Source organism: Lissotriton helveticus, chromosome 11 (assembly GCF_964261635.1).
Source record: "Lissotriton helveticus chromosome 11, aLisHel1.1, whole genome shotgun sequence".
NCBI lineage: Eukaryota > Metazoa > Chordata > Amphibia > Caudata > Salamandridae > Lissotriton > Lissotriton helveticus.
Window position 1 is genome coordinate 204,829,775 of NC_136072.1, and position 26,800 is coordinate 204,856,574.

The following is a 26,800-nucleotide window of genomic DNA, read 5'->3' on the forward strand; positions in this document are numbered from 1 at the left end:
CAGGCCAAAAATGAGGATTTCGAGGCGCGGTCCCGGCACAATAACATCAGAATTACCGGGCTGCCGGAATCCACCAATGTGGGAAGAATGGAAACCTTCATCGAAAACCTAATTTCTGATCTTTTTGGTGCTAATTAACTCTCTAACATGTTCATTGTGGAGCGTGCCCAATTCTCTCCTGCCGACAGACCGGGTGCCCTGCCCCATTACAGCAAGATTCTTGAACTACAGGGACCGGGACACCATATTGAGATTGGCGAGAGAAAAGGGCACTATATTGCACCCAGGTAACACACTGGCTTTTTTTCCAGACTTCAGTGGCAGTGCAGGCGGCCAGGCGAGAATTTGGCACTGTGAAGAAATTCCTGCAAACGGAAGGGGTCCCATATGCGATGCTGTACCCTGCTCGCCTACGGATAGGAGTGGGTGGGGAGTGTAACATTTTTTCATCTCCAAAGGCAGCTCTGGAACATGCTAAACAGTTAAAGCGAAGGAGACGTGAGGCCAGTACTACACCAGATGAGGAGTAGCAGTGAGATGTACAAGTTTACCATATATTTACCCAGACACACAACGTCTCGGTCTGCTCCTGATGTGTTCTTTGCCCATATGAACTACCATATGTTCTTGATGGGCGCCTGCACTACTGGCATAACAGGATGTAGGCCCTACCTGCTAACTGAGATGCTGTGGGTGATCAAATTCTTTATGATATTAAGAATGCGTAATGTTGGCCTTTTTCTCCGCATGTTGGGTGTTCCCCACTCAATACTTTTGTTATGGATTTAGGTGAGACTTGTGAATGTTACATGATGGATGTATTGATGCCCATGGGGTTGGGGCATTATGTTAAAATATGTGGCTATTGATGCATTAGTATCCTAGCAAATTAGACCTGCTCAGCCACCTCCTACTCTTTGGGAGTTTAGAAGCACTCTGTGCCCCCGCAAATGGGAGTACCCCAACTGCTTATTGTTCTTGTTGTTGGGTATGTCGGGGGGATGGTGGGGTAAGGGAATGGGAATGGCTTTGGCATGTTGGGGTCGCTGAAGTGGGTGGGAGTTGGTGGGGTTATCTTGGGGCAGGCAGAATGAAGATGGATATGGACATCTGCAGTCTGGATGTATAATGATAATTCGGGGATACATTGCCTGTTATATTACACTTGTGCTTAGTTAAGACTGGATCTCAAAGATGAGGAATACAGTTAGTATACTTACTTGCAGTGTCCGCGGACTAAACACACCTAAAAAGATGAGATCTGTGTTCGCTTGCCTGGATCGCATGGGAGTTTCATTAGACTTTTTACAGGAGACTCACTTAACGCCAGAGTCAGCAAATAAAGTGGGTGCGCGCTGGGCGGCTGCCAGAGTTGCTTCATCCTACTCTAACTACTCTAGGGGTGTGTTGACACTGGTAAAGAAGGGCCTACCTTTTACTGTGCTTCGTTCTGATACGGTTGACTGTAGACGAGTGGTGCTTCTGCATGGGCAATTGGGTGGAAAGAGTGTGTTGCTTGTAAATGTGTATGGCCCCAATGTAGACAACCCCTCCTTCTATTCGGATGTGTGGTGTAGAATATCTACATTCCCTCCTGCTGCAATCGTTTGGGGGGGTGATTTTAATGTTTACCTGGACGCTACCATTGACAGAGCTGGCAGTGGTGAGATGCGGCCTAAACAAGCTGCGGAAGTATTACTGGGATTAATAGATGCAGGCCATTTGCATGACATCTGGCTTAGTCGTCACCCCTCTGGACGGGAGTGTAAGTTTGTCTCATCTGTACATGGGTCCTGGTCTCGTGTAGACCTCTGGCTCGTGTCGGAGATGGTTTGTGCCTGGGTAATTGTTGTGACGCTCGTATCCTGTCTGACCACTCCCCTGTACTCCTTGAATTGCAAATTCCTACTTGTGAGAGACTGCCCTTTGCCTGGAGACTCCAACCTTCGGAACTAAATGACCAGGTATTCAGGCAGAATATCGCTGAGGCGATCCAAATTTTTTTTAGGGAGAACGAGGGGTCAGTGGATAGCGCGGGAGTGCAATGAGAAGCTTTTAAAGTTACCATTAGGGGAGCCTGCATAGGTGCCCAATCCAGTGTATTGCGTGATCTTAGACAAAGGATACACAAGTTAGCCTCCAATATTTCTAAACTAGAACGCAAATATGAATCTGATCCGTCTACCGATAAACTAGCCGCCATAAGGGAACTTTTCACGGAACATATGAGATGGTAGACCAAGAATTATTGCATTGCTCTCGAAGGAAAACAGCACTGTACTATGGAGAGGGGGGGGTCCCCTCAGCCGTTCCCTCGTGCAAAAATTAGCAGAGCTGCGTAGCCAGGAGAATATACTAGAACTTATAGATGAAGATGGGGTAGCCTGTCATTCGACAACGGAGCTCTGCGAGACGGTTTTACACCCGTCTCATAATGTTCCTACCAACCTGTAAGGCCGCCGGACTGGAAGGGCTGCCCAGCGAATTTTATAAGGCCTACGCGTCAGATTTGGCTCCTTGGCTATTAGAAGTCTATGCAGAAGCCTATGAGAAGGGGACATTGCCACCCTCTCTTCGAGAGGCCCTGCTTGTTACATTATTGAAGCCTGATAAGCCCCTGAATCAGTGCAGGTCCTATAGGCCTCTTTCGATCATCAATATTGATGCTAAAATTTTAGCAAAAATGATAGCCACTAGGATTCAACCACTAGTTCCTCTTCTGGTTGTGCCAGACCAATCTGGATTTGTTACGGCGCACTCCACAACCCACAACTTGTGAATGCTTTTTTTTCTCCACTCTACACTACTTTGAGCTAGACTTCCATGCGGTGGCTGTGCTGCTCGATGTAGAGTGATCCCGTGGCCAGGGTTTGGGTTAATGGGTGGGTGTCATCATTGTTCCATATTGAGAGAGGCACGCGGCAGGGGTGCCCCCAGTCACCTATGCTTTTTTAACTTGCCTTGGGTGGCCCTTGCCTGCAAACTACGCCGAAAGCACGCTGCAGCTGCCCTACGGTTTTGGCAACGACCATTGATCGTCTCCCTCTATGCGGATGACATGTTATATATCCGCGAACCGGCTACATACCTGTCAACGATTCTCCGGGAGTATGTCCAGTTTGAACAAATCTCAGGCCTTGGGATCAACTGGTCAAAATCTGTGGTATTTCCCCTCACTGCCCACACGAAAGAAGGGGAGCTGGAATATCCACTGACCTGGACGTCTGATCCCGTGAAGTATCTTGGCGTACGGTTGCAGAGGGATCCAGACACGGTTGTCACTGAGAATTATGGCCGTGCGGTCACGCGCATTACAGAGCTGGCGAGAGATGGTCATATTTACCCCTCTCATTGGCAGACAGGATAGAAGTTGTGAAAATGGCCTTTCTTCCTAAACTACTATATTTTTTTGTAAACATTTCTATAAAGTTAAATGTGCCAATGTTCTGTACTCTGCAATCGGCACTACTGACGTTCGTATGGGGCGGTAAGAAACCCTGTTGCAGTTGGGACCTTTTGGTTCAGCCCTTTGAATTGGGTGGCTTCGCGGCACCGGACATTCGATTATACTGCTTGTGCGCACTTTGCACATTATTTGCATTTCCCCCAGCGCTTTCAGCCTCATGTGGCTATAGAATCTGATGCTGTCCTGCCAGTGCCACTGCAGGCTGCAACTCTGTCGGAGGGGATCGGGCGGCCCCCAGACTGAAATAAACCCTGCAATGTGCACGGCATGGGCATGGCGAATGCTGGCGGCACGGGCTCAATTATTGTATTTTTATGCTCCATTCCTTCCCTTAGTCTCACACCCTGACATTTCTGCAGCGCGCGAGAGGCCGGCCATATGAGAGCTGGCTACAGTGGGTGTCACTCGGATTGGGGACCTCTATAAGAATGGTCAATTTAAAACACTGCAGGAGGCACAAAATGGCACAGAACGTGGCTTTATGTTTGGCTTTACATACGTCCGCGTCAGTCAGGCTGAGGAAAAGTCAGCCCATAACGCACCTGATGCCCAGGCTGCTGGCGCAGGACGCCTCTTAGTTTCCATCTTGAACAATTACCAAATAAAGAGACGGGCGCTGGAAGCAGGAAGACAAGAATAGAGTTTTATTTCTCATGAGGAGAGCCTGTCATTTCGGACACTCGCATAGTGTCTTCAGGAGGTGCTCTAACAAGTTCTCTGAGGCTTCGTCTTTTATACACATGTTTATGATGCACAAACATTCCTTATTACAATAAAGACGCTTTGAAGTAGGAAAAGGCATGCTTGGAATCCCAGCTTCAGGCCTATTCCCATGCAAGTCGCTCAGATGTCATCCTCCCCTCCTGAATGTAACAAGAGAGATTGTGATCTCTCAGCCGGACATTCCTACAGGACACGAGGGCAGGAGGGGATGATCAGGTCAAAGGTTGGTCAGGTGATAAGGTCGGACACTTCGGTTGGTGTATCACGGTTTTGTTATGCTGGGCAGGGAAAAGGGGGATGTACATCCACGAGGCTTGGTCTTAGGACTTGGGACCGGGTCGAGAGGCCAAGTGCAGCCGGGGGGGGTTGTCAGCTGAGGGGAAGGGTGTTCTTGGGAGGAAATGGGGGGGGGTGTGGGTCAAGTAGGAGGGCTACTTTTAGAGCAGGGTCACGCAGAGGGAGAGGGTCTTGTGGCCGATGCATGAGCAGTGCGCGCGGGGAGGGGTGCCGGGGACAGATGGGCAGAGAGGCCATGGTGTCTAAAATGGCTGTCGTGTACGTGTGTGCATGGGTCTATGCTGGCGGGATAACACAGTAAGTGTTTAGCGATATCCATTCTGCTTACAACAAGGGGTACAGTGAACACAAATGAACGCCGCTTATGTACATATATATTGCCATTTTCAACAAGGCCATTCGCGTGGCGTACCCTGCAGAGCCCACTACTCTACGGGCATTGCAGGCGATGCTATCGGGAGAGGGGCACAAGGGGTAATCACTAAACTTTATAATGCTTCCCTGCATGAGAAAGAACAGAGTGATCACCCCTCTTGTCTATGCTGGCAGGCAGCGTTTGGTACTGCTATTGAGCCAGAGGTTTGGACGGCGTGCTGCCGGCTCACTGGTCCTCTCACGGCAAACTGCAACCTCAGAATTATTCACTTCAAGTTCTTGCATCAGGTATACTACTCCCCTTCACAATTACATGGGTATGGTCTGCAAGAGACTGCTGATTGTGTCCGCTGTGGAATGGCAGATGCAGACTTCTTCCATGTGGCATGGATGTGTGCGGGTGTATTTGCTTTTTGGACTGCTGTGGCGAAAATGCTTACTGATCTAGTGCTGGAACCCGTGCACTGCACTCCTGAAATATGTTTACTGGGTTACGTTAAACGCCTTAAGCCCTGTAATAGGCGAATTGTCGCTGTTTCTACTCTATTTGCGAAAAGAGCCGTTGCGCTCTGCTGGGGCGACAAGTCTGTTCCTACAGTGAAGAAATGGCTCCGCGATCTGATGTATTGCAGGACTCCGCTACAGATATATGAAGAGGAGTTACCAGAGACTTCCCGTCTCAAAGACTTTTGGGTCCCGTTGACTGCGTATATGCTATCCCATCCAGATCTACTGTAAATTTCCAGCATCGTTGCTCCCTTAGCTCTCTAGCACAACGAACTTGGTGGTGGTTCTCGCCCGTTGCTTTGGCCTATGCCACCCCCTGAATGTTATCTTGGCTATTGGGTGCTGGTTTGTCCCGGCTCATAGTAACCGATTACATGTAGGTGCTGGTTTGTCCCGGCTCATAGTAACCGATTACATGTCTGAGCTTATATGATGCCATCATTGCTATTGTCTTGCATACAACTGCCTATTAATGCACGGGTATTTTTTCCGAATGTACTAAATTATGATCTTGTTCTGCCTGGGGAGGTGCGGGGGGGATTCATGTAACCTAAATCATTATGTACCACTTTGCATTGCTTGATTGTATTTTGTACCTTTTGAAATTAATAAATATATATATATATATATATATATATATATATATATTCACTGAAAAAACCATAGGTTATAGACCATATATAGTTAGGAATTAGCATTTAAAAAACCTTATTTTACTCACACAAAACCATTGAAATTCCATATATAGTTAGTTGCACTAACTATATATCGCGCACCCGCAATCCACTGCTGATCATGTCACATATTACATCATTCATGACATGGTCAGTGACATCACTGATGACATCACTGATGACATCTCAAATGACATCACTGATGACATCACTGATGGCAACATCCAGTGACTGTATTTTTCTGTAAAGTTAAAATATGTCTTGAGTGGATGTATAAGTGTCTGGATGAAGGATTTAGTAGGTGCATGACTGACTGTATGAGTGAGTGATTAAATGTGTCTCACTGAATGCATGGGTTAGTGACTAAACTGTCTTAATTTATGCATCATTATGTCTGTTGTTCTGTAAACTGCTGCATGTGTTGATCATTAGCTATACGAGAGGCTATATGTGTTATTAATTGGTTGCCCAAGTATTTCTATGGGAGATTGAGTTTGTGTGGGGGTGGCTGGAAGGTGTGTGACTCTATGCATAGATGTGTGAGCAGTTTATTCACTAGGTGTATGAGTTCAAGAGTGCATGTGGAAACAGCTACATGGGCAGTTGACTGTGTGCATGAGTGTATTGATGAGTGAATGGATATCTCAATGCTACATGTCATAGTAAGTACATATGTAAAACACAGTACATGTGAGAGTTGGCATATATAAATAACTGTGCATGAGAGCCACTGAATGAGTGAGTGGTTGTATCGATCATTGTGAACTTGTATCAGGGATTGTATAAGAGAGTAAATATGTGTTAGTATATGTTTCAATAAGTAAGGTGTGTTTAACTGTATAGTTGAAGAAATGGAGGTGAGATTGTTTCTTTGCATGACTGACTGGGTGTGTGAGTAACTCCATGGATGAGTGGCAGTGTGTGAGTGTCTGTATACACTGAGTGTATCTAAGGTTATATTAGAGTCTGAAGAGGTTTATCGTATTAGCACAAGAATGATGTCAAATGAGATGTCATCAGTGATGTCATCAGTGATGTCATTTGAGATGTCATCAGTGATGTCACTGACCATGTCATGAATGATGTAATATGTGACATGATCAGCAGTGGATTGCGGGTGCGCGATATATAGTTAGTGCAACTAACTATATATGGAATTTCAATGGTTTTGTGTGAGTAAAATAAGGTTTTTTAAATGCTAATTCCTAACTATATATGGTCTATAACCTATGGTTTTTTCAGTGAATTTTCAAGGTTTTGTAAATGCTAATTCCTAACTATATATGGTCTATAACCTATGGTTTTTTCAGTGAATTTCAATGGTTTTTTAATAGCAAATATCATAAGCTGTCGAATGTCAAGTACGTGGTAAGTGAAAACATTTTCGTGTTTATGCACACTGATCTGCTTTGAATGGTGCCCCCCCCCTCATTTCTATTAGGAGTACTCTCTCTTTGCAGATAGTGAAAGGTAGTTAATGCAGGCCTTTGCCCCCGTTGTAATCCGTCGTGCCTGCTTCTCTCTCCATTTGATTGATTGTTATCCAAGTATTTACTGTTTTAGAATTAGTTCTCTTTGGTTCATTCTCTATTTACAAACAAACACAGAGTCGCAATACTCTGTTTAGTCTTTGCAGACAGCGAAAAATTGTGTAAAAAAACAAAAGGAATCGAGCAAAATCAGTAGGCCACTAATGGGATCTCTTTTTGACCTCGCTAAAATAGAAACATTAGGAACAAACTGTTGAAAATAGCAATGCGTATGTACATAAGCGGCGTTCATTTGTGTTCACAGTACCCCTTGTTGATTGTTTCAATCGAGCATTGAATTGTTTGAAGTTAATTCTCTTAAGGATCTTCTCTACCTGCAAACGAGGAAGAATAGGAATATTCTCTCTCCCTTTGCAGATAGTGAAGGGTAGGTAACGCAAGCCTTCAACACGTCGTACCTATTTCATTCCTCATTGATTGATTGATTGTCCGAACATTGACTGTTTGGGAATTAGTTCTTTTTGGAGGTATTCCCTGTTTGCAAATAAACGTAGGAAAATCTTTGCAAGTAGTGAAAGGGTACGTAATGCGGACCTTTCACCCCCGTTGTAATCTGTCATGCCTATCTACTCCCCACTGATTGATGCACCTTTTTCACCCGGACCATTTACTAGAGATACGTCATCTGGCCCGACCAGAGAGCACCCCTAGTGAAAAGGACATATGCAATAATAACGAAGTGATCACTGTATCCTGTTAACAGAAACTTTACCATGAAACAACCTGGAAAGAAAAAAATAGGAAAACGAAAATCAGTAGGCCACTGATGAACATGAACTTTTATTAAACAACAAACAAAGAAACGATAACATAACGTAATGATAAAACCTATTAATGTCCTAGAAACAAGAAAACGTTAAAGTATGCCAGTGGTGAGAGACCAGAAAAACAGTCCGAGAAACCAAATCACCCCTCGCTGTCCCAACTCATGCACTCTGAAAAGTTCAAAGTTTTGAGGAGTGCTTGTAACATTGTCTGAAGCCTATTTGCAATTGCTTCATCTTCACTATTCTTAAAGTAAGTGGGGGCTGTTGTGATGCGGTGCCACCCTGAACCGCTTGACGGAGGCCCCCGAGGGACGGTGTCATGTCGCGGACTCGGAGGGGGCGCTTGGCTCCGGCCCCCTCCCCAAGTCGTGTTGCCCTGGTGTGGCCTGAGATCGCCCCCGACATAGGTGGCCGGCTCCCGGGGTCAAGCGGAACTTTTTTCCTTTTGGTGACTCTTCCATTCTTCACCTTGTCCCACAATCCGTTTCACCTAAAGACACGCTGTAGTGGGGCACCCCTTTTCCGTTTCATTTGCCATTCAGCCCGCTTTTGCTACACTGTGCCTCTTCCGCTATTCAGCTGTTTACCGCCCGCTCTTTCGACTACAGCGTCTCGCTCACCATGTACTTGAGTTGCTCCCGCTCTTGCGGCGCAGCGATAGGCGGCTGCCACAGGACTCTCAAAATGGCGGCCATCTCTTCAGATTTGGGCGTGGTCCACTAAAATGGGCCTGCGACACCTTGGAACTCGGACGCTTGTCTGCTAGAGCTTGGGCTCCATTCGCGAAAGCGTCCCCTCATCCTTGAAGATTCTACAAAAGTCTTGGGGGCCCCCGACTCCCGCAGGCTTCTGGTGGGGAGCGCCTAGCATGATTGCTCGTGGAATGGCCACGACGGAGCTACGAAATGGTGGTGCTCTCATGCTAACGCCAGCTTCAGTCTGAAACATCCAGAAACACTGTAGACTACCAATTCGATCAGTTCCGGTAGCGCTCCAACGTGACCCGGTAGAGAAGAACTTGCCCTCCCCTCTTTGACTGATGGTTCTTGTTGCCTGTCCCTTCTGTTGTCATTTAACAGAACTATTTAGCCTGCTGAAAGGGGTTGTGTGCCGTCCGCTGGTTGGTGGAGACATTTTGACTATATTCTGGACCTGCGTTGTCGCGTAATGCGTCATATGACGCGCCGCGTTAGAAAGTTTAATAAATTATGAAACACAATAAACAATCCTTAAAAAAAAAAAAAAAAAAAAAAAAAATAATCAACAAAACCAACAATCAATTAACATACAGTATTTGAAAAGTCTATCATTCATTTTTCATTGCAGTACGCTGCCCAGAAAGCTTCCCGGTTCCCGGACCGGGCGCTACCCACGCAAAAAAACAAAAAAAACGGTATATATTTTTTTGCCCTGCGAGAACCTTTCAAAGCCTCCACATCAAACCTAGGGGGTCAGGGACGATCTACTATGCCCCCTTATGGTCATTTGCCCCTTCGCTTTGGCCTCCTCTTGTCTCTCGATCCTACCGAGAGACAAGATGGCGGCCGCTACGGACTGTTTGGAATGTTTACAGACGCCGAAAAACCAATCAGCTTCGCAAACCTCCGTAACGCGAAAAGTACGCGAAGCGGAGCGCTGTTACAGATATATATCTTTTTTGGAACGTTAATTTCTCAAAATCCACTGGAGCACATATATTGAGACCTAGCAAAGGCACATCGGGCTACCAGTCCCTACAATTTTGCCAAGTTTCGTGCAAATCCATTCAGCCGTTTTATTATTATTATTTTTTTTTTTGCCCCGCGGGGCCCTTTTAAAACCTCCACATCAAACCTAGGGGGTCAGCGAGGATCTACTATTCCCCCTTATGGTCATTTGCCCCTTCGCTTTCGCCTCCTCTTGTCTCTCGATCCTACCGAGAGACAAGATGGCGGCCGCTACGGACTGTTTGGAATGTTGACAGACGCCGGAGAACCAATCAGCTTCGCTTCACAAAGCTCCGTTGCGCGAAAAGTCCGCGAACCAGACCGCTGCCTGGTCCGCGCTTACAGATATATATCTTTTTTTAAACGTTAATTTCTCAAAATCCACTGGAGCACATATATTGAGACCTACAAAAGGCACATCGGGCTACCAGTCCCTACAATTTTGCCAAGTTTCGTGCAAATCCATTCAGCCGTTCGGGCTAAAAGTGAGGCCAACCGCCCTATGGAAATTAACATGGGAAAAACGCGTTTTGGGACCCCCCTTTTTTCTCGGCCCCCCCTTGACGAACCCCCCCCAAATTTTCAAAGGCTGCTCAGAAACAAAATGTGCCATTTTCCTGAAAATTTCAGCCAATTCCGTCCACAAACGGCAAAGTTATTAGACATAGAATTTTCAAAAAACCCATAGAGAAAAAATCCTAACTATATATACCTACTGGCGACCGCCAGTAGGTATATATATATATATATATATATATATATATATATATATATATATATATATATATATATATATATATATATATATATATATATATATATATATATATATATATATATATATATATTATATTAAATTTTTTTTTTTTTAATGGAACAAATTAATCATAATACAGTTCCATTCCATTCCACGCCACATCATTCCACAACACAGTTCCACTACACACCACATATTTTCCCTCCACTAGATGCCATACCACAATATTCCACGGACCTGATTATTCTCGCCTCGGTGCCTATTCCTATCATGGAGTCCCACTCTGCAACTCTGGGCAATAGCTTGCTTAATCTCCACAACGGCCCCCACCACGCTAAGGATTCCTGGCCTCCACCTTGGGGGTGCCCAGGAGTGGACACCTCACAGGGAAAGCCAGGATGGGTTCCACAGCGGTATTCGTACAAGTGCCTTGAGACCCTTGCTGGTGAGTAGTGCGCTATACAAGTATCAATTTACATTTACATTACATTTACTCAATCCCACTTCACATAACACTTCATGACACACAATGCTGTGATGCAAAGCATTATGTAAACACCAAATTTATGTTTCAAGTTAGTGACTGAAATGCCCAAATTCACCTCCCTGTTTTGTCGTTTGAAAATGTACAAAAGGAAGCAATAGCCAACTTTTTGTTTTTATGTGTGATACTTGTTCATGCTTTACAGCTGATGCTGCACTACATGAAACTAGCATTGGCAAAGCCAATAGTTCATGCCAATGCTAGATGTAGTGGCTTTGTCAATGTTATATTAGCCATGGTGTAACAGCAGTGTAGTTGAAAGTTAAAACATTTTTTTTAATAAAAAACAGTATGACATGGCCAGCTCTAAGTGCCTCATAGCATTTTGTTTTAAATGTACTACTGTACAACATGGATAAAGAACCATAGATCTTGCCTATTGGCTTTGCCGATACTTCTTTAGTTAACTTGCTGTTTGGTGTTCTGGATCAAACGCATTATGACTGAAATGTGGAAGAGCCATCTTAAAGTGGGTGTATTTCAGATTCGGGGGAATGAGAATATCGAGGCAGTTCGAGTAGGGCATGTTGTATGTTTTCTGGGAGAGACTGTGAAAAGTGCTGCTTTGGAGACCAGTTCATGAATATAGGCAAAGTCTAACGCCTGTACTCATGACGTCATAGTACATGCTAATTTACTGTTGGCAGTTTAGTATGAAATTCTCATATTATATACACAAAGCTTGAAAGAAAGAGTTGTTTCATAAGCCTATTAGCAACTTAGATCGAAATGGGGTCACATGCTTATCAAAGAAATGCCAGCAATGCAGTTATAACAACTGATCTGTTCAACACAGAGGAAATCGTTCTGCCATTCCTAGAAAATGTCCAAAAATATAGTTCTTATGAATACTTGCTTGTGATATCATTTTATCTATATTACCCACTGTAATTCATTCCCGTTTCTGGAAACTCCCTGCTTTTACTTTATGGCACTTCCCATTTAGTGTCAAGTAACGCAATTACATTGCTTTGTTTAGTATTAACTATAGTATGGTAAGCTTCTCCGTTGGCTACAGCAAAGCTCGGTAAAGCTTCTGAATGCTCTTTTCACGTTAAGCTCATCCTCTCCATTCCAGGTGATATCTTGGATGCGTTCAGTGTCTTTGCTCCCCTTGGAACACTCTTGGTGCTCATACTAGAAGGTGAAATCGTAGGGTAATGCCCCTCTGTTCTGGGCCCAGGGTCGAAAGTCACTTCTCGGTGTCAGTCAAGGGTCTACTGGTTTCAAGGGTCCACTGGTTCTCCTAGGCCTCCTGGCCCATAAGGTTACGCCAGTTTCCCCATTTGGAGTGCCACTCCTTGATTATTTGTAAGTTACTGTTGAGATGAGGCTGATCTTTAGACACATATGTTGCCATGGTTAATGTTTTCATGGCCTGGCTGGGCTACAGGAGGAGAGTTGTTTAAGGCGATCCTGTGTAAACATCCACTGGCCGCCTCCATAGAGAGCGAGCAGAGTGTCACTGTGGACCATTGCTAAGACTAGCCTACAGATGTGTGGGTTTGCGACCTAACCGATGGGAAATGGAGGTGAAGCAAGCTGGGTTCTGTGCATTTCTTTCTATCTGTAAATATTTGTGTGTGGATCTTATTTTGTGCTTGTCGGTCTGTGAGTTTGTGTGGATTCATTTCCTGTGCGACATCTCCATTCGAGCATCGCACTTGCAGTGCTGTTCTTATATGCACTATCCTGTCAACCATACCTGTCTCGGTGATATATCTTCTTCACATACTTCAGTCAAAATCCTCTTCTCCACCTGCTACTCTGTTCAGCCGACTTTCTAGTCTGAATTCATGTTAATTACCGGCCATTAACCACTTGTTCAGTCATTTTCCCCCTTCCATTTTCTTGCTCACTGGCCTAGGCATGTAATGTAGGAATGGCATGGTAATTTTCTACGGAAATTTAAATCTCCTGAATATTGGTGCCTAACTTGGGCAGGATTTTAGGCTCTGTTATGTATCCTGCTCTCTGATTCTTGTGTAGGTTTCATACGTGCATAATGTTCCTTTTAATCAAATTACTGTTCCATTTTATTTTTAAATGGCAGTTGAAGCACTATGAAAAAATATTGAGGCAAGGCTTGGTTTTTAGGTCTCGCCTAGGCAGCGTTTGCGATGTCTTTTGAAGGCCTGCTGTATTCATGCTATAGACATAAAGCTCCACCCACTTTCCGCCATTCTTTTTAATTGGCTCCTTTCCTTTGAAAATGGTGGCTTTTCGTTGGTCCTTAGGCTCCTTAGTACAGTACTGTCTTGTCTCTAATTGTAACCTCCCATGAGGACACACCCTGTTACAAGTTTTGTTACTCCCTATGTTTTAATTACAGCCTCAGAGCACTATCTTCTTAAAGGCCTTAAGGCAGGACAAAAACTTGGTCCTAAGCAAGGCTGGCAGTGGTTACTTTACTCACTAGCACATCTCACATTTATGAGACCATCTATACATTTCCCTTCATCAGCTCCACACAGAGTACAACCTGATTTGGAATTACTATAATCATTATTTCTTTTGTCACATTTTAAAGCTTCTTATTGTATATATGGACATAGCTATTTGAATGTACTTGTGGTACTGTCTTGAATGCAATGCATTATGGGTAGGGTGGATTTACCATATCTTCTGCAGGGTGTGGTACCATATGCGACTCAAAAAGGTCCCATGTTACGTCTTTTGGCCACATATAGTACTGTACCCTGCAACATGGCTAGGAAAAAAACATTGGCATTTATAATGCCAATAACTCCAACTCCAACAAATGCGAGACCGATGCAATAGGTCTCGAGACGCATTTGTAAAAGCTAGAACAGTTGGCGTTGAAAATGACACTATTTTTTACTTTTGCTTTTTTTATACCATTGGTGATAGTAGAATGCAAATATAATACCTCCACTGCAAATAACGAAAGTAAAAAAACATTATTTTCAACGCCAACAGCTCTAACTTTACCAAATACGACACCTCTTGCATTGCAAATGCCTTTTGGTTTTTGTGTTGGAATTTTATCAGATCTATGTAATTTGTGTGTCTTTCTGATGCGAGGAATCTTGGGGCATGCCTTTCATTGATTACCCTTAATGAGAAAGTTCAAGGTGCAGTTCTTGTTTATAAGTTCTTTTTCTTCGAATTTATTTTCACTGTCTATCCAAAATGTCTTGTTAGAGTTAAAACGTTTGTTGAAATGGATCATGTTTTCGGTTCAACTCCAGGATTGTAACTTATTTCAACCTCTAAATACACACACCTACAAACACTTGACCTGGTTACAAAAGTTATGGGCTTTTTATAATCTGGGTTTATAGAAAGTTCAAAGAAGACAATTTTAGCAAAGGACATCTTTTGCTGGTATCCCTTTTAGAAAGCAACTCCAACGCTTTACTGTCATGTTAGTTATTTTATCAGAATGAATCGGGGTAAATCCTGCATACGAATAGTGGTGGAAATCCTATGTAGTCCTTGTTAAAAATGATAGCTAGTTGCGCATGATAAACACTGATGGACCCGCTTCAATTCTCCTGAGATTGCGTGACTCAAAGGCAGTTAGACGATCCTTTGAGTAGCATTGCAGCTATCCTTTAAAACACAGGCACAAGATGGCACTGTTCGCAAGCTATCTTTTATTTGTTTAGGTTTTGACTAGGGGAGTATTGAAGACGAACAGTCAGAGCTTCCTCTTCGAGAGCAGTGTGTGGTAGCAGGGTCGGATTGGGATCACAATTCGGCCCGGGCACTGACGAAAAAAGTGGCCCATATTTAAGGGGCGTGGCCCATATTTAAGGGGTGTGGCCCACATTCAAGGGGCATGGCCTTTCATGAAACACCATTTGCACAGACAAGGAATGAAAGTGGGAGGACACTGTTCTTGCACAGGACACAGGGCCAAGGTGACAATGGCCTACATGCTGAGCAACTAAAAAAAATAGCAAGGCCCCTTTCTGTCACAAAATTATTCCAGCCCTCCAGCACAGGAGCACCTGAAAAGCAGCAAAGCCCCTGCTATTACTAACCTACTTAGCCCTCCCCAGACCTTCAGCTCAGGAGCACATGAACAGAGGTAAGGCCCCTGCAATTAGTAAATTAATCAGCCCTCCAGGCCTCTGGAAAATGTCCTGGCAGGGGAGCACAAAACATAGCTTTCTGGGTCATCCAAGGTAGCCAGGGGGGAGGCTGAGGTGAAGCTGGTGCATGGGAAGTGCCTTCCCAGTGTGTTCCGGCAGTTTGAGTGTTTACCATTTACTGTAGTATTACCCTTGTACCTGTGTATGGTACCCTTTTGTAACTTGCACATGTCACTTTTCTCTGGTATCACACTGTATGCTACCTCTCACTTTTGTTTGCTTTAGATACTTGCACAAGTGCCACCATTGCCTACGTAACGTTTGTTCTTGTGCTGGAGTGTCTGCCACTTATTGCAGTATTACCTCTACTTGTACTTTGTACGCTTTTGTAACCTGCACACATTTTTTCTTCCTGTAATGTACCGATTGCTACCTCATGTATTTAGGTTGCTCACTATTGTCACTTTTGATTCATGTAACTTAACGTTTGCTTTTGTAATTTGTCCACTTGTAATTTTTCTCCTCATGTATTATTGCTGTTCCTAGTGTGAAGCGCTCTGACACCTTCGGGTAAAGTCCGCGCTATATAAAATCGCATAAATAAATAAAATAAAAAAATTCCAGACATCACCTGGCCCCCACAGCAAGACCCATTCTTCCTCGCCCACTATGCCCTGAATGTGAAGGGCTGTGGGCGAGGTGTTAAGACTAACACCGTTTCTGGGCTGCATGGGCCCCAGGGGGCCGAGGTGCAAATGGCTCAAAGGCCTGAGAAACACCTGGCCCCCAGGGAGGCCGATTCTTGCAAACAATCACCCCTCCCCAGCCCAGCCTCAGCTTGATTGCTTGGCAGGGGTGAAGGAGAAGCCACAGAAGACAATCGCTGTCCGGCCGCACAGCGAGGCTGCTTTGATTTTCTCCGTCTGTCTCCGTGCACTCTGTGGGCCGGTTTTTTTTTCTCCCCTTTCCTAGTCCACTCTCTGTGGACTGGGACAGGGGAGAAAACAAGCATTTGCAATGCAATAGGTCTCGCAGTTACACAAGTTTAAGCTATTGGCATTGTAAATGACAATGTCTTTTATTTATCTTTTAAAACGAAAATAAAAGGCATTGTTATTTTCAACGTCAATAGCTCAAGACTACTCGGAGCTCTGCAGTGGAAACATTAACTCACCGAGCATTCTCACTGGGTGTGTTATCCCGACGTGGGTTACACACAGAATAATGCAACAGCTGCATTTACCCCTCAGGCATCTTACTGGCATTGGAACTTGTAACCTGTGGGTTAGCTTAAATATCTCTGCTATAGGTGCATGTATCCCCTCCGCTATCTTGCTGGAATTGTAATTTGTGACCTACGGGTTAGCTTGAAGACAACTGCAGCACGTGCATTTATCAATTCAGGTATTTTACTGGTATGAAGCTGTAACCTGTGGGTTTGCTTAAGTATCTCTGCTACAGGTGCATTTACCCCATCCGCTATCTTACTGGTATTTGAACCTGCGGCCTGTATCTTAGCTCATCCAGTGCATCGAGCCCTGTAGCTCTTATTATTTCGAAACAGTAATGTTACTGGGGTGGAATCTGCCATTTGCAGGTTATTTACCGCCATGGCGTATTCACTCACAAATCTTCTTTACTCTAACTGGAACCTGTGGCTACATTTTATTCACATAGCTCCGCAACCGGTGCATTAACCCTACAGCTATCGTCATGCTAGAACACTTGACTTGTAGGCAACGTACGCTGTGCGCACAGACCAGCATTACTTGAATCAGAACACATGAAACACAAGTTACAAAATAAACAAGTAAAGCAAACGGTCCACTAACCACCTTGGCCACTTTGATGAGATCAGAAAAAATGCGCTGAAATTTGCAGAGATCTCAGCCCGCGGTGCATTATCCCACTGTGTTGTTGTCGCATATATGGAACTCTTGCCACAGAGCTTTGCAGTGGACGCACGTTGCACCAAGGCATCTCTCGAACCCAAGAGCAGACTGCCTCTCGGAGGCGCCAAATGGCCCCAATCTGTGGCCAATGGACCGCTCTGTGCAGCCCCGGGCAACCCTTGCGTCGACACCGACTGAAAAAACATACGCATCATAGCTGTGCCGGGCCGCCGCGCTGCCCGCGACGACCCGGAAGCGGTTGGGAAGCCGGCCAATGCCAGCGCGGCCCCAACCGGAAGTCCCGCCCCATCGCAGCGAGAGAGAGCTGCCCGAGGAGCCACGAAGGCTCTGCATTGAGTCCCAGTCCCGAGATGGGGGACCGGGTGAAGAGCGGCTGGGCGCATGGGTAAGGCGGGGCTCTCATGTGGTGAGAGAGCCCCGCAAAGCGCTACCGCCACCCGGGAGAAGGAGCCGCCGCCGTGCACCGCCAGAACAGGTAAGTTGAGTGAGAGGAGGGGTGAGTGGGGGTGGGGTGTACGCGTGCGTGTGTGTGTGTCTGTTTGAGTGTGTTTGTGCGTGCGTCTGTCTGTGTGCGCGTGTGTATGTTTAAGGGGGGGTGCGTGTGTATATGCAGTGTGTGGATGCCTTTGTTTGTGCGCATGCGTGAGTGACGACGTGCGCGCTCACGAGGTGCAATCTCCAGCAGGAGACGCTCGTAACAGTTTGCTGTGCTGTCCACATTCCCCGGAATCCCTGCAAAGTGGCGACATAAGTAGTCTCGCTAGACAGCAAAAAGCTTCGCTTTTTGCTTTCGTCTAGGCGAGACCTAAAAACGGCCCACAAAGGGCACTGAGGCACCGGCCCTTCGGCCAATGCCCGCCTTGCCAATCCGCCCCTGTGTGGTAGGATGTCTACTTCGTGTAGCACAAGTATAACGCACATAAATGATTTGTCAAAACAGTGCTATTCTTTTAAGTAAAAATCTGAAAACTTTTACTTGCATTTAGATAATGGGCACATTACTTTTAGGAAGCTTTGTCATCTGCAGTCCTCATGAATAAATATTGCGTTGGGCGCAACCAGTTCTGTGCTCTGCAGAGAAAATGCTTATAAATAAAATTGAAAAGCCGCTGCTGAACTTGAATCAGCAATTTATTTTTATTTGTTTTACTATCCAAGTTTGCTTTCTTTTTGTGTAATTGCAGTTGCCGCTCACGGTTTGACACTGCTGGTCTTTAGTCTGTAGCTTGTCCACCTGGGGCCGTATTATATACATTGTGTTCTGAAGCAAAAATAGGCCATGTGCCCCCTTCTTTAATACTAATAGCGCGGACACTACATGTGCACCATCGCTATCGTGAGAGGGCATTCCCTCGTGCTTGGGGGCATGACCCCATGTATATCAGTCGATCAACTCGCCTGTGCTCCAGTGCCATATTATGGATGTGGGCGCAGAGGCAAACGTGTCCTTAGGAGGCGCACTGAAAGTGTGCCACAGAAAGGTGGCACACTTAGTGTACCTCCTAAAGTCAGCCCTCTGGAAGGGTGAACGGGGGTCCTATGGAAAACCCCTGACATCCCATCTGCAGGCGCGTGCAGTCACTCACTGCACCGGCCAACAAGGGTATCTCTCTCATCTCTTCAAAATGCAGGCAGCATGCCGCCTATACTGTGAAACACGGAGCGGTTTTAAAGCAGGCGCTCCTTATTTCATTTGAATGTGCTGCCCCGAGGAGCAACAAGAGTTTGCGGCGACCCTGGGGGCAGCACATCCTTTCTAATACAACTCACTGTCCTGTTTACACCAGGTGCACCTTTTTGAAAGTTATACCTTGGCGCAAAAAGGAAACGTGCGCCATATACACAATACACCCCCAATTTGGCAGGAAGAATCCAGTTTTCATTGCTATAATCCATATGGTTGATTCAAGGGCGGCGAGATATTGCTTGGTCTTTACGGATGGCATGAGCATTTCCTTTTGCTCAGGGCCCAGTTGCTAACAGTCTGTTGGCGTAAAATGGAGCCCACCTTGTGTAACTGGGTGTGACTGTGGTGAGGTGAGGAAGGGGCTTAAAGATAAAGCATGTCACCTCCGTGAGATCGGGAGGAACCTTTTTAAAAAAAAAAAAAAAAAATACATTTCTGGCCTCCCTATGCTGGTGTTAGTTCCCTGAATTTAATAGGAAAACCAGTGTATCAGATTTCTAGTGCCAGGTATTGCGGTGATCAATACTCCTTTACTGTTGCGCACATTATTTTTTTCCGTTCCTTGACATAACTTGCTTGGTGCTATTATTTGTGACCTTTTCCCCCCTCCACCTAGGCCTGTTTTAGGAACTTTAAGGAGGATGACCGTAGCAAATATATACTTTTCTACAATGTTTATTGCTTTTTTTTGCGTCCATTCAAAGTAATCCCGAATACTAAAAGATAAACTTCTCCTCCCCAACGTGTTTGACGGTGGAAATGGGGTTGGGAACGGTGTAACACATTTGACGTGAATTTCTTTTACAGAGTAAGTTTTGAATATGTAATGGGAGAGTATGTTGTAATTACAAAGAAATCCCTTCGAATTCTAAAGAAAAGTTTTTGCAGATAGGTGGTACTAATTCTATTTTCTGTTACAGGAACTCCGATTGTGTGTTTTGCCTCAATATCATATATTCACAGATTAGATGACAAAAATGGCTGATGCCGTTGTATTGTGCCAGAACAAATGCAATTAATTTCTGAGGCACAGAAACCGAGTCTAAAGCACTCTAACTTATGGATATTTTCTTTATGAATTTTTTTCTTTAATGGGTATTTCTTTGCCTCACTAAACATGAAAGGTACGGTTCTATTTCCATGCATTGTGGCACAGGGCTTCTGGTGGCATATTTGTCAGCCCAGTAGGTCTCCTACTTTATTTGCTAGTGCAGCCGGGGTAATGTTTTTTACTGCAGTTTGTCAAATTGTTTGACACAGTGTTTTGGAAGGTCTGACCCTGTCCTGTTGTTGTGATCATTTTATTGTGCAGTTGGAATCTTTGCCCCTTTGCCATCACCCCTTGAAAGTTTATTAGATACAGCTCGTTTTTTAGGTCTCGTGACCTCTCAATACGCATGCGCATTGAGAGAAGTGAGACTATAGGGCTTTAAACAAGGTTTACCCAAGGTTTGCCTAGACTGGCGATTTGGTGCCGTGCCCGTGCGCTTTTAGGTCAATGCGCAAGCGCATTGACCTAAAATGCGCGTGCACAGCATCAAATCGCCACCTGTTCCCCAGCAGCACTCCTCCCACTCCTTTGAAGTGAAGGCCCCTGCCGCTCTCCCCGCTCCGCCCCCTGCTGCGGCCGTGTCGCACTTCTCCTCCCCCCTACCCACATCGGGGTTTTTTTTTCTTTTGTTTTTACACCTGAGCTTTTCGTTTTTGTATGCAAAACTTTGCATTTTGGGAAGGTGCTTGATTAATTCAATTCTGCGCACTCGTGTATTGCTTGCTAATGAGTTTTCGAACGGAGCGTTATATTCTCTTCCTGCCTACATTGTGATCATACTATAATCGACTGGGATTTTACGGTCTGTTCTTATTTTCACAACTGGGTTTTCTGTTTCCATGCTGCCTGGCAACACTGCTCGGGACGCGGTGCAACGTGACGGACAGCCGGTTTTGACGTCATTTGTATGCAAAACCATGCATGACTATTAAACTACTCGTTTTGGCATTAAGCCAACTGAGTCTTTCTACGGTGAAACTTTGTTAATTGATTTTCGCGAGCCAAACAGCGGGATATTTAAGGGGCCTCACATTTCTATCCCTTCCCAGCACAGTTGCAGTCTGTCTTCCTTTTGTCTCTCCCTATCCCTCTTACTTCACCTTTTTCTCTCCCCTTCCCTCTGCTTCGCCATCTCTTCTTTCCCTCTCGATTCCCCGTGTTTCCTCCTTTCCCCCGCCTCACTCTCTTCACTATATGTCTCACTCCTTTCTTTCTCCCCTTTATATATTTTTTCTGTTCTCTACTTCTCTCTGTCCCTTACCTCTGAGTTGTCTGCTCTCCCCTTTCTCTCACCGCACACCCCTTCCCTCCCTCCACTCGTCTGTTCTCTCCCTGCCCCCTTGTTTTTTTTTTCCTCGCACAAATGGGAAAAATGGCACCCATCTGTGAACCTGGCAACCCTGGGAGCTGCTTTCCTTCTTAGATGGCATCACGTCAGCAGCTATTCCGGGTCCCTGCCACTCCGGGTCCCAGTTCAGGCCTTTCTTTTGCACGTCATTGTTTTCGGGCAAATTGGTCCAATTTTCAAAAGGGTAGGGGGTGCGGGGGCACACTGCAGGTCAGCATTACATACCGCAAATCATTATGGCAGATGCAGTTCCTGTTAGATGTGTTTTAACATATGTGTTTGCACAGCCAATGCTTGATGCATTCCTGGACATGTGTTTCTGAGTTATTTCGCTCCTTCAACAGAAAGTTGCAGTCGTATTGAGATCAATTACAGTTCCTTCTTCCACGTGTATCTGCTGCTGTACATTTAAATGTATATCAGTTCTCCTGCAAGAAGTGTTGTCTTCCATACTATGCTCTCCAGATGACACCATATCATCAGCGATTCCAGAGCTTTGCCCTGGGCTTGCCTTTACCTTTTTAGGGTGCATTAGTACATCTGTTATAGTTGAAATGAAACAGGACGACAACTCCCAGAATGCATTCGGCTGTTAAAAGGAAAGCTGGGCACTATTCTGTGTAGCTGGTATTGTGCTCTTACTTGTACATCCGTTCCTGGGCTATGAGCTGCTCTTGGGCTTTTAAAAATGCAGCAGTCCTACTGAGAATGTATATGGAGTCCCTGCTAATAATTGTTGCATCTGTGGCATTAAACAAGTCAGACCCCTCCCCCTCACCCTCAACCCCTCACCCTCAACCCCTCACCCTCAACCCCTCACCCTCAACCCCTCACCCTCAACCCCTCACCCTCAACCCCTCACCCCCTCACCCTCAACCCCTCACCCTCAACCCCTCACCCTCAACCCCTCACCCTCAACCCCTCACCCTCAACCCCTCACCCTCAACCCCTCACTCACCCTCACTCACCCTCAACCCCTCACCCTCAACCCCTCACCCTCAACCCCTCACTCACCCTCACTCACCCTCACTCCCCCTCACACCCCCTCACTCACCCTCACTCACCCTCACACCCCCTCACTCACCCTCACACCCCCTCACTCACCCTCACACCCCCTCACTCACCCTCACTCACCCTCACACCCCCTCACTCACCCTCACACCCCCTCACTCACCCTCACACCCCCTCACTCACCCTCACACCCCCTCACTCACCCTCACACCCCCTCACTCACCCTCACTCACCCTCACACCCCCTCACTCACCCTCACACCCCCTCACTCACCCTCACTCACCCTCACTCACCCTCACACCCCCTCACTCACCCTCACACCCCCTCACTCACCCTCACACCCCCTCACACTCTCTAACCCTCACCCGCCCTCACCCGCCCTCACCCGCCCTCACCCGCCCTCACCCGCCCTCACCCGCCCTCACCCGCCCTCACTCGCCCTCACTCGCCCTCACTCGCCCTCACTCGCCCTCACTCGCCCTCACTCGCCCTCACTCGCCCTCACTCGCCCTCACCCGCCCTCACTCACCCTCACTCACCCTCACTCACCCTCACACCCCCTCACTCACCCTCACACCCCCTCACACTCTCTAACCCTCACCCGCCCTCACCCGCCCTCACCCGCCCTCACCCGCCCTCACCCGCCCTCACCCGCCCTCACCCGCCCTCACCCGCCCTCACCCGCCCTCACCCGCCCTCACCCGCCCTCACCCGCCCTCACCCGCCCTCACCCGCCCTCACCCGCCCTCACCCGCCCTCACCCGCCCTCACCCGCCCTCACCCGCCCTCACCCGCCCTCACTCGCCCTCACTCGCCCTCACTCGCCCTCACTCGCCCTCACTCGCCCTCACCCGCCCTCACCCGCCCTCACTCGCCCTCACTCGCCCTCACTCGCCCTCACTCGCCCTCACTCGCCCTCACTCGCCCTCACTCGCCCTCACTCGCCCTCACTCGCCCTCACTCGCCCTCACTCGCCCTCACTCGCCCTCACTCGCCCTCACTCGCCCTCACTCGCCCTCACTCGCCCTCACTCGCCCTCACTCGCCCTCACTCGCCCTCACTCGCCCTCACTCGCCCTCACTCGCCCTCACTCGCCCTCACTCGCCCTCACTCGCCCTCACTCGCCCTCACTCGCCCTCACTCGCCCTCACTCGCCCTCACTCGCCCTCACTCGCCCTCACTCGCCCTCACTCGCCCTCACTCGCCCTCACTCGCCCTCACTCGCCCTCACTCGCCCTCACTCGCCCTCACTCGCCCTCACTCGCCCTCACTCGCCCTCACTCGCCCTCACTCGCCCTCACTCGCCCTCACTCGCCCTCACTCGCCCTCACTCGCCCTCACTCGCCCTCACTCGCCCTCACTCGCCCTCACTCGCCCTCACTCGCCCTCACTCGCCCTCACTCGCCCTCACTCGCCCTCACTCGCCCTCACTCGCCCTCACTCGCCCTCACTCGCCCTCACTCGCCCTCACTCGCCCTCACTCGCCCTCACTCGCCCTCACTCGCCCTCACTCGCCCTCACTCGCCCTCACTCGCCCTCACTCGCCCTCACTCGCCCTCACTCGCCCTCACTCGCCCTCACTCGCCCTCACTCGCCCTCACTCGCCCTCACTCGCCCTCACTCGCCCTCACTCGCCCTCACTCGCCCTCACTCGCCCTCACTCGCCCTCACTCGCCCTCACTCGCCCTCACTCGCCCTCACTCGCCCTCACACATATTGTGTTACAATAGGTGTCACATTTGCGAAAGATAAAACTATTGGCATTGTAAATGACAACTATCAATTTAGCTATTTTAAAAACCAACAAATAAATAAAATATTTGTCATTTACAAGACCAATAGCTCCAACTTTTCTAATGCGAGACCTATTGCATTTGCAATGCTTGTTTTAACAGTCGTCCTTTGGTAGATTTGCTTGGCTTGCTAAATCTTCATGTTTTTCCCATCTGAAAAATTACATGATCATCATTTATTTGCATACGAGTGGGCTAACTGATTTATGCCAATATCATTTTATGTTTTGTTCACGATTCCCTTAAGAACCTACTGTTAAAATTAAAATTCATGAATTTGAAGTTTTTTAAATTGTATTTTCCCTGCAGCGTATCCTGAGGCTACCGGCGGGTGTTTGAGGAGTACATGCGGGTTATTAGCCAGCGGTACCCAGACATCCGCATAGAAGGGGAAAACTACCTCCCTCTGCCTGTTTATAGGTAAGCGCAAGAGTTAAAACTATCTCTGGTCAACATTGCCCTGAATAAACATTTTGAGCATCTGTATCTGAAACTGCAGTGGTTGAAGTATTGAGCGATCAGTAACACATCCCCTAATTACACCTTGAATGCCAGTTTAACCTAGATGAAAGAATATCTTGAATGAAGAACCTTATATTTTGTTTGTATTTATTAAAAGTAATGTTCTAGGTCTAAAATAACAGTATTTGTTGTTTGACGTGCTCACTAAGTTTTTAGCTTGTCTCTTATATCTGTGTCTAGGTTTTAAACCCAAGTTGATTAATTCTTAATCATGTGTTGCTCAGCTCTGCCAAAGGCTTTCATTCATCAGTGTCCATTGACTGTTCGAAACCCTAATCATTTACTCTCATGCTGCTACACCGGTCTTTCCTTGGCAGACTAAAGGAAAATGTGGTAGCCACACACACTAACATTGGTGGAAGTAGATACGCTTGACGGAGTCGAATTTATTAACTCCTACTAGAAATACAATACAAAACTACTACTTGAAACAATTTTGTAGAAAACATATCGATGGAAATGTTGCCAGCACTGCTTTTTGTACAAATGCCTAGTGGTATTAATCAATGTGTCCGCTTTAAAAAGATGGGATGTAAGTTGATGGGTTGGCATACTTACTCTTCTGTCCTCATTTTATTCTTTGTGATCAAACCCCCCCCCCCCCTCCCCCATCGGAGTGCCATCTTAGTTTCGCACTGTAATTCATTTGGGGTCAAGGAAGGCCTCCTTTTCACCATTGCGTCCTTTCATTGGTGAATAAGTGCTATGCATCCCCTACAGCCATACACATCCAGACCACCTCTGCCCAATTCAGTCTCCTCCTTTTATGAGCAAAGAAAGAACTGGGTGACTAACTTGCTCCATTTACATAAGTTCAACATGGTTTTTTTTACCACGGTCCTGGGAGCTGATCAAAACTGTAATTGACTCTATCCAATGTTTCTACGGGATGCTCCTTTTTCTTTACACTTTTTTTTTTTGCCACAGCCTCCGCTTTACTGTAGAGAACCAGCATTACCAGTTCAGAATATTGCTATTCCATCTCACTGCTGCCCCTCTGATCTTTACAAAGACAATGGCCCCTTTTCGAAATTTGTCAAATTACACTTGTTATATATTGTGGTGTAATAAACTACAGTTCTTTTAATCTATTGTATTTCAGCAAACTTCATTTGAAAAAATACATGTAAAGTACTATCTTTAAATCTGCCATATACCAAATTAATCATTCTGATGGCTGAGACATACTTGTACAGATACTCGTTCATACTCTTACTTTAAAAAAAAAAAAGTTACAGGGACTAAAAATAAACCATAGTACAGTGGAAAGTAATATGTTTAAGTTATTTTGTTACACTGTTAGTTGTAAACTAGTGAACCTGCATTAAAAGGACCATGCGCATTTCAGTTGTAACCTGGCTTGTTAACCACCTTCTCTGTACACACACTAAAATCACTAACCTTTACAAAATGAGGAGTTCAAGAATAATATCTTCAGGAAATCTGAGTGGTGTCTTGAAAAGAACAGCTTTCCGTTTTAATTTTACAGATTACATTTTTCTATTCCAAACTTAGGCCCATGTAGCGAAGCAGCTTATTTCCTACATTGTCCTCACAAATAACATTTTCAGCGGTGACCTTTTGCACATATTTGCTTGCACAACAATGTTGGATTATTTTCCCTGAAACTAAACTTGTTTACACATCTAGCTTTGCACAACATTATCACAAAGCACTGAAAACCATGTACAAGGTCTAGTTTTGCATGATGTACAAATGTCAGCACTATCTTCATCCACGGGGCGACAGGGCTATAAACTTATCCATAACATCACTAATCTATACACACCTCACAAGGCCGCTTTCTATTCTAAAAGATTAGCATCCTGCTAGATTGGCAAAGTAGGCACTTCCGCTGACAGCGAGGGTCCTCGCATGCTGAGAAATCACCACCCAGTGGTCTGACCTCTCGTGAGGGGTGTCCAGTTTGTGACCAAGATGGGGGTCCTTCATTCTATCCCATCAGTTAATGGGATTGGATCGTCCTTTGGGAGGATCCTTGGCTCTACACCTACACATGGTACAATTGGAGTAGGGTTTGCATCGTT

General features: G+C 46.2%; 1 protein-coding gene across 1 annotated transcript in view; it reads left to right on the forward strand.

Moving 5' to 3' along the window:
• The window catches only part of SELENOT (selenoprotein T), a 109,083-nt gene that overhangs the window by 43,067 nt on the left and 39,216 nt on the right, over positions 1-26,800 (forward strand). The window contains exon 2 of the mRNA XM_078667210.1: positions 24,540-24,650. Coding sequence (XP_078523336.1) covers positions 24,577-24,650 — 74 coding nt within the window. The 5' untranslated portion in view covers positions 24,540-24,576. The remainder of the gene's footprint in view (positions 1-24,539; positions 24,651-26,800) is intronic.